This window comes from Erinaceus europaeus, chromosome 19 (genome assembly GCF_950295315.1).
Source record: "Erinaceus europaeus chromosome 19, mEriEur2.1, whole genome shotgun sequence".
Lineage (NCBI taxonomy): Eukaryota > Metazoa > Chordata > Mammalia > Eulipotyphla > Erinaceidae > Erinaceus > Erinaceus europaeus.
The window spans coordinates 21,443,169-21,452,015 of NC_080180.1; the positions used below are offsets into that span (position 1 = coordinate 21,443,169).

The 8,847-nt window shown below is 47.3% G+C and overlaps 1 protein-coding gene across 3 annotated transcripts; it reads right to left on the reverse strand.

Moving 5' to 3' along the window:
• Positions 1-1,336: 1,336 nt before the first annotated feature.
• RABIF (RAB interacting factor) lies at positions 1,337-8,056 on the reverse strand. Of its 3 annotated transcripts, XM_060178560.1 has the most exons (4): positions 7,652-7,962; positions 6,871-7,016; positions 5,510-5,595; positions 1,337-2,417 (listed from the first exon to the last, which is right to left on the reverse strand). In XM_060178560.1, exons 1-4 carry the CDS (start codon positions 7,945-7,947, stop codon positions 2,172-2,174), a joined length of 774 nt encoding a protein of 257 aa, XP_060034543.1. In that variant the 5' UTR covers positions 7,948-7,962; the 3' UTR covers positions 1,337-2,171. The 3 variants fall into 3 exon arrangements, with proteins under 3 accessions (XP_060034543.1, XP_007522165.1, XP_060034544.1); XM_060178561.1 differs by lacking the exon at positions 5,510-5,595 and having other exon boundaries at positions 2,287-2,417; positions 7,652-8,056; XM_007522103.2 differs by lacking the exons at positions 5,510-5,595; positions 6,871-7,016 and having other exon boundaries at positions 7,652-7,904.
• Positions 8,057-8,847: the final 791 nt, after the last annotated feature.

Sequence of the window (8,847 nt, forward strand, 5' to 3'; positions counted from 1 at the left end):
AAAAAAAAAAGAAGTAGAAACGCAAAGCAGAAATTGACTGAGTTTGGAATATGGCACCAAAGTAAGAAAGCAGAAGTATACTAGAGTTTGCAGTGAGTATCTCCCTAATACTTCCTCTCCACTTTTCCAAGCTTTGGGTCCATGATTGCTCAACAATTTGTTTGGCTTTGTATGTTAACTCTCTTTTCAGTCACCAGGTTCCAGGTGTCATCAGGATGCCGGCCAGACTTACCTGGATTGAAGACACCACCAATGTGTCCTGGAGCTCAGCTTCCCCAGAGACCCATCCTACTAGGGAAAGAGAGAGGCAGACTGGGAGTATGGACCGACCAGTCAACGCCCATGTTCAGCGAGGAAGCAATTACAGAAGCCAGACCTTCTACCTTCTGCAACCCTCAATGACCCTGGGTCCATGCTCCCAGAGGGATAGAGAATGGGAAAGCTATCGGGGGAGGGGGTGGGATATGGAGACTGGGCGGTGGGAATTGTGTGGAGTTGTACCCCTCCTACCCTATGGTTTTGTTAATTAATCCTTTCTTAAATAAAAAAATAAAAAATAAATAAATAAAAAAAGAAAGCTAGATCAGGGAAGAGAGTAGCTCCCAAATATGAGAAAGTTGTATAAATATTGTTGACTGTAAACCCCATCGATTTGATCTGATCTGGGGCCCATATTCAGCATAGAAAAAAAAACAAACAAACAAAAAAAAGAAATGACAGAACTACACAGCATTTAAGATCACACCATTAGAGCACTGCCCTGAGCTACATTTTGGATGGAGAGTTTGTGTCAATTCTGTGATGACCAGATGCAGTAGATTCAATAATTATTATGGGAGTAGTCTCTGGGGCCAGTGCAAGGACCCAGCTTCAAATCCCTGGTTCCCACCATAGGCAATGAGGCAGTGCTACAGGTGTCTCTCTCTTATTCCTCTCAATTTTCTCTTCCATCCTATTAAGTAAGGTGGGGGGGCATGGAAAAATGGCCAACTGGAATGGTGGATTTGTGCAGGCGCTGAGCTGCAATGATAACCTTGGTAGCAGAAAGAAAACCTATTCTTCCTCTACATCCCACAACAACCTCCTGATTCCAAGAGACCCCGTTTTCCTTGGAGTGGCCATTAGGTGGTGCCCACACAAGTGTACAAGTGAAAAATACGAGAAAACAACTCAAAGGTTTGAAGGGTGCAGGTGTGGGGGGTGGGGACAGGTAGCATAATGGTTGTGTAAAAAGACTCTCATGCCTGAGGCTCCTAAATCCCAGGTTCAGCTCCTGTACCACTGTAAACCAGAGCTGAGTAGTGCTCTGGTAAAAAACAAACCAACAAACAACAAAAAAAACCCAAAAGTTTAATGGAGGATTGGTCAACTTGATAACAAAGTCACTATCGCTCTAGAGTATAGGCTCTTAATCATGTAATTTAAGATGTGACCAAATCAGTGTGTCCCTGATTAGTAGTTTAAATATACTGACATTTGCAAATGCTTTACTTTTTACAAGAATAAATTACCTCAGAAAACACAGACATACATCAAAGTGACTCTCAGACATACCTGTCTGCTCTTTTCAGTAAGAGTTGGAGTTTCAACTACTAGCTTGTGGGCATGACTTGTCATGTGTCACCATGGCTATGACTACTGCTATTCTAGAGCAAGGAACAAGGGTAAACAGAGCCCAGGCAGAATGCTAGCTAGGGACAAGAATGGATTTGTATTGGTGGACTGCACCAAAGTAAAAGACTCTGGGGTGGCAGGGGGAGGATACAGGCCCTGGAACATGATGGCAGAGGAGGACCTAGAGGGGGATGAACTGTTATGTGGAAAATTGAGAAATGTTCACATGTACAAACTACTATATTTTACTGTTGACTGTAAACCATTAATACTTCCAATAAAGAAAAAAAAAAAAGGATTTGTGGAAGCAGCTCAATGTCCTGGGGGCCTGGGGAGATGGTCAGGGGAAGGTGTGATGCAGGTGAAACAGTCAAGAGACATGCACTTGAGTCTCCAGGAAGCAGGATTAGCCCTCTGCATGTTCAAGTGGACATGTTGGTACTTCATTCTATCAACACAGAGAACATGGCAGCAGAACAGTTAGACCAGGCTAAATGCCAGTTCTGGTGGAGAGTGGCTTTTATCATTGGGAGTGGAACGGTGGCCCCTCCCCTCAGTTACTCATGGGAAACCCGTTCCAAGGCCACATAGAAACTGTTCTTGTCGTCTAGGCAATGCCAGCCAATTGGTCCAATTTCACAGTCTGCGCAGACCAGAAACTTGATGTTGCCCACATCCTTGGTGAAGCCCACGTTCTCAAAGATGAACATGTCATCGACCAGCCAGTGTTCGTGCAGGAGATCGCCATCAGGACTGCTGCCGTCAGCCAGAGCTGGTTTCTTTCTCATGGAAGGAAGGAAGAGCTGCAGTGGAAGAGGACAGAAAGAAGGGCTGAGGGTAGAGAGCATAATGGTTATGCAAACAGACTCTCATGCCTGAGGCTTTAAAGTCCCAGGTTCAATCTCCCGTCCCCCCACGATCATAAGCCAGAGCTAAGCAAAAGAGGGGGGGGGGTCAGGTGGTGTTAAGCGCACATGGCACAAAGCGCAAGGACCGGCGTAAGGATCCCGGTTCAAGCTCCTGGCTCCCCACCTGTAGGGGGGGTCACTGCACAAGTGGTGAAGCAGGTCTGCAGGTGTCTATCTTGCTCTCGTCCTCTCTGTCTTCTTGATTTCTGTCTTACTCAACAACAACGGCAGTAATGACGATAAGGACACCAACAAGGGTAACAACAAGGGCAGCAAGAATGGAAGAGGTGGCCTCCAGGAGCAGTGGATTCAAACAGGCACTGAGCCCCAGCAATGACCCAGGAAACAAAAAAGAGAGAGAACAGAAAAGAGTACAAAAGCTGGAACAGACAAGACACATCACCCCTCCTAATCTTGTGCTGTCCACTTCTCAGCAGTTTCTTTTTCTTTTCTTTTTTACATTTCTTTATTGGGAAATTAATGTTTTATATTCAACAGTAAATACAATAGTTTGTACATACATAACATTTCCCAGTTTCCCATATAACAATACAACCCCCACCTGGTCCTCTGTCATCCTTCTTGGATCTGTATTCTCCCCACCCACCCACCCCCACCCCAGAGTCTTTTACTTTGGTGCAATATGCCAATTCCAGTTCAGGTTCTACTTGTGTTTTCTTTTCTGATCTTGTTTTTCAACTTCTGCCTGAGAGTGAGATCATCCCATATTCATCCGTTTCTGACTTCTTTCACTTAACATGAATTTTTCAAAGTCCATCCAAGACTGGCTGAAAATGGTAAAGTCACCATTTTTTATAGCTGAATATCTCAGCAGTTTCTTAGGAGGAACACACAACGCAGAACCCTATCCTCAAGTTCAGGCTAAGATGCCTGATTCCTCTGGTCCGTGCCCCGGTTCTTAAGAGATATGAAAGAGGAGCTTTGACTTAGTACAACAGGTTTCCTTTACTAAGGTCCTGAGACTGTCTGCTCTCCCCCATGTCCTCATGCTCCAGACAAAGGTGGTGTTTTGCTTTGCTCTCAGATCCTGTAAAACCAGCTCATTTTATAAATTATTGTTAGTAGTATTTTTTAAAATTTTTACCTGAGCACTGCTCAGCTCTGGCTTATGGTGGTGCGGGGGATTGAATCTGAGACTTTGGAGCCTCAGGCATGAGCGTCTCTTTGCATAACCATTATGCTATCTAACCCCAGATCCTTTTTTGATATTTAGCTCAAATGCATGTTGACACTGAAAGCCTCCTATTGACCACTGTACCTATTTATTATCTGAAAGATGAAGCAGTGGTTAAAGGTATTGGACTTAGAAGCATGAGGTCCCAAGTTCAATCCTGGGCATCATATATGCCAGTGATGCTCTGATTTCTTGCTCACTTTCATCTTTATTCCATTAATAAATAAAACAGCTTTACTATATAATCAGGAGAAATAGCTATCTCAGTTTTGTGTGCACCTCAGTGGTGTCAGCTTTCCTGCCCCCCCCTTAAAATTTTATTTTATTTATTATTGGATAGAGACAGAGAAAAATTGAGAAAGGAGGGGAGAGGTAGAGAGACAGAAAGAAAAGGGGGCGGGCGGTGGTGCACCTGGTTGTGCATACGTACTACAATGCACAAGGAACCGGGTTTGAGCCCCCGGTTCCCACTTGCAGGTGGAAAGCTTTTCGAGTGGTGAAGCAGTGCTGTAGGTGTCTGTCTCTCTCTCACCCCCTTCCCTCTTGATTTCTGGCTGTCTCTATCCAATCAATAAAGAAAGATAAAAGAAAAAAATAAAGAAAGACACCTGTAGCCCTGCTTCACCACTCGTGAAGCTTCCTCCCTGCAAGCAGGGACCAGGGGTTTGAAGCTGGGTCCTTGCGCACTGCAATGTGTAAACTTAACTAGGTGCACCACCTCCTGCCTGCCTCCCCCCTTTTAGTGGATAGAACAGACAGAAATTGAGGAGAGGTGATGAGAGAGGGAGAGAGAAGGAAAGGATAGACACCTGCAGATCTGCTTCACTGCTTGTGAAGTGAGCCCCCCCTCCCCCCACAGGTGGGGAGCCGGAGGCTTGAATCGGGATTCTTGAGTGGGTCCTTGTATTTCATACTATGTTTACTTAACCTAGTGTGCTTCTGTTTGGCCTCCCTACCCCCCCTTATTTTTTTTCTGAAACGAAACAAAAAACTTTATTTAGGTATAACTATCTGCCATATTAACTACATATTTAAAATGCAGACTGAGATATTTTGGTACAAGAACCATTACCAACAGCAAGCTAATGAGTTCCTCAAGTATGAAAGTCTTTTGCATAACCTTTATGCTATCTTCCCAGTGCAACAGCAGCTCTTTTAAGAATAACATACTCGGGAGTTGGGTGGTAGCACAGCAGATTAAGTGTACATGGCACAAAGCGCAAGGACCAGCGAAAGGATCCCGGTTCGAGCCCCCAGATCCTCACCTGCAGGGGAGTCACTTTACGGGTGGTGAAGTAGGTCTGCAGGTGTCTATCTTTCTCTCCTCAACTCTGTCTTCCCCTCCTCTCTTGATTTCTCTCTGTCCTATCTAACAATGACATCAGTAACAACAATAACAAAAAAAGGGCAACAAAAGGGAAAAAACAATAACAACAACAATGATAAACAACAAGGGCAACAAAAAAGGGGGAAAAAATGGTCTCCAGGAGCAGTGGATTCGTAGTGCTGGCACTGAATACCAGCGATAACCCTGGAGGCAAAAAAAAAAAAAAAAGATAAACTTTTGTTAATTATTCTGGTAACTTCTCCCTTTCTGTACTTGGTGGTTTTAAAGCACTACCAGCTCTATGACAATTTTCTACCAAGAAATGGATGGGGCACATTCCTTTCCTCTGGAGCCTGCAAGCCACTGTGACTGCTATGATAATATATACGGTAGTGGTGGGGGGCAGGTGGTTAAGTGCATGTATGAACATGCATAAAGACCCAGGTTCAAGCCCCCAGTCCTCACCTGCAGGGGGAAAGCCTCATGAATGCTGAGGCAGTGCTGCAGGTCTCTCTCTCTTCCCCTCTTTTTTTCTCTCCCACTCAATTTATCTGTTTTATCAAAGAAAATAAAGTTTTAAAAAAAATACAATACAGTAGAAGTGACATGTGAGGTTACAAAAGACCAGGCTGCTTTTTTTTTTCCCCCTAGACTCCTGCTCTAGGAGCGCCTGGCAGCTATGTAAGACCTAGGGTAGGGTCACCCCAAGGCTACCAGGCAGAGGGACCAGGAGGAGAGGTCCACTGAGAGATAAGATGCTCCCAACGCCTGCTCCAGAGTCCAAGTGCCGGAATCTCTGCAGTCCACACACTGGCATGTGAGTGAAACAGGTTTTGAGATGAACGTGACGCCTGCTGTCAAATGAACTGCCCCTTTGGGCCTAGTCACATTATAGTGCCCATGTCTGTAAGCAAAGTAACTGTTGGTTCCCGTTGGTCATTTTTTTTTTTTTTTTGAAGAGGGTGAAAGAGCAGCACTGCTCCACTGTTTATGAAGCTTCTCCCCCTGAAGATAGGGTCGGGGGCTCTACCAGGTGTGCCACTGCCTGGTCCCAATAACTTTAAATCACTGTTTTGGGAAGACTTTGTTATGTAGCAACAGATTATAAGAAGGACACTGCTGAACACGCTGAGATGCATCCTCTATTTTAAGCCCTGACTTTTTAAAAAATTGGTAGAACCATGCATGCTTTCACCACTCTGAACCACCCCCACCCCCATTAAAATACAGGGTGAGAGACCACAGCACTAAAGCTGCCCCTGTTGCTATGACGTCTCCCATGTGGTGCTGGGACTCCAACAGGGTTGTGTACTTGGCAATGCAGACACAGTGCCTGGTGAGCTCTCTCTCCAGTCTTGTGTTCTGTTTGAACTGTGATACATCACAGGGGCTGGTGGTGGTGCAGCTGGTAGAGTGTACATACCCCCAACTGCAAGGACCCTATAGTGGGGGAGCTTCCTGAGTGGTGATGCAGGACGTGGTTCAAACCTGCAGGGGTGATGAAGCAGTGCCACAGATACCTTTCTCTCGCCCTCTGTCTTCCCTATCTTTCTCAATTTTTCTGTCATATTAAATAATGAAAAGGAAAGGAAAAAAAAGGGACTGTGGAGCCTCAGGCATGGGAGTCTCTTTGCATAACCACTATGCTATCTATTACAGTTCTTTTATTTTTTAAGATTTGCTTATTTATTAATGGGAGTGGGAGGATGGAAGCAGCTGAAGTGATGTGATGTGCTGCCAGTTGTCGACTCGGGGATCTCATGCTTGAGAATCAAATGCGTTTCTACACTGCCACCTCCAGGGTCACGTAGCTCCACAATTCTCACGTTTAAATGCAAAGAGGTCGAGGCGGTGGCTGCAGCCCAGACTGAGATGAGCAAAGCGTGAGGTCCTGAGTCCCAGCATCGCCCGTGCCAGAGGGATGTGCTCCGGTTCTCCTTCCCTCTCCTCACTCATTACTGAATAACTAGACCTTAAAAAAAAAAAAAAAAAGAGAAAGGGGCAGACAGATAGCACGATGGCTATGCAAACAGACTGACGCCTGAGGCTCCTTAGTCCCAGGTTCAAGCCCCCCCCATAAGCCAGAGCTGAACAGTGCTTTAGTAAAAAAAAAAAAAAAAAAAAAAAGGAAATCCAATGAGGGGCGAGGGTAGAAAGCACAATGGTTATGAAGAGATTCTCATGCCTGAGACTCTGGAGATCCCAGGCTCAACCCTCAGCACCAACATAAACCAGAGCTGAGCAGGACTCTGGCGGGAGGGGAGCGGAGGGGAGGCCCTGGCAGGGCAGATGGCGGGGCAGGTCCCGGCGGGTGTGCACGAGGCTGCAATGAGCCCTTTCCTGGGGCCTGTTTCGCTTCTGGAAAGTTTGTTTTCAGTAGCCCCCGTCCCCCGCTGTCTCACTGGGGGGCGGTGACAGGAAGGGCCCCAGGATCTCGAGCGAGCCCCGGGTCTGGGTCCCGTCACTAGCAAAGCCGGAGCCCCCAGTCTCGGGGAGGCCAAGGCCCCGGGAGGGCGGAGTCTCGCGGGAGCCCGAGGGGCGCGGTCCGGGACTGGACTCCGGCCCCGGCGGGGAACGTGCGGTGGGCGCGGCCCCCAGCTCCCCTACCTGTCGGCGGGAGAAGAGAGCCGTCCCGGGCTGCAGCACCCGCGAGCCGCATCGCTGGCACAGCACCGCCTTCCGGTTGCGGCCCTCGGCGGACACCAACTCGTTCGGCTGCTCCGCGGGGTCCATCGCCGCTGCCGTCTCAGCCTCCGCGGCCACCAGCGCGCATGCGCTATCTCAGCTCTCGCTTTCCAACTGCGCGCGCGCCGCTGCCAGAGGCGGGGCGGGGAGCTGATGGCCACGCCCTCTCTGCGCAGGCTCTGCGCCTCGCGCTGAAAGGCTACTGCGCAGGCGCCCATTCTTTGCCAAAGCCCGGTCGCTAGTGCCAGGCTTTGTGACAGCGTCACTTCCCTGGACGTGGTCCATCCTCTTGTTACTCACCTGGTCACTGGACTTCGCTTACCATCGAGCGAGGCCTGGAAGCACAAGTCACTCAAAATGAGTTGTGATGTTCTCACGCATAGGGACCAGCTGGGGACTGTGTGAAGGGGATTTGGATCATATTCCCCATTATTGTGTCGCTACTCTGGCTTATTTACAGCTACTATAGATGGCTACTTAGAGGAACTTTTAAATATTTAAATATTTAAGCCTTTTAAATATTTAAGTATAAATGTTAAATTTTATTTATTGGATTCAGAGAAATCGAGAGGAAAGGAAGGGGTGGGGAGAGACACCTGCAGCCCTGTTTCACTGCTCCTGCATGCGGGAACAGTGCTGTAGCCTGTTCGCTCAACCCTCCCAACCCAAGTTTATTGACGAAAGAGAGGAAGGAGGAAACCAGAGCATCACTTTGGTGCGTGAGATAGCGGGGCTCAAACTCGGGACCTCATGCTTGCTAGTTCATTGATTCAGTCACGGCACCACATGGCAGGCCACGAAACATGTACCTTTCTCAGTGTTGGAAAAAGATGCCTGAGTGCTTTAATTCTCAGAATAGTTACTGTATTTATTTATTCCTTTTTGTTGCCCTTGTTTTTTGTTGTAGTTATTGTTGTTGTAGTTGTTATTGATGTCGTCGTTGTTGGATAGGACAGAGAGAAATGGAGAAAGGAGGGGAAGACAGAGAGGGGGAGAGAAAGATAGACACCTGCAGACCTGCTTCACCACCTATGAAGCGACTCCCCTGCAGGTGGGGAGCAGAGGGCTCGAACTGGGATGCTTTTGCCGGTCCTTGAGTTTTTTTTTTTTTAATGTAT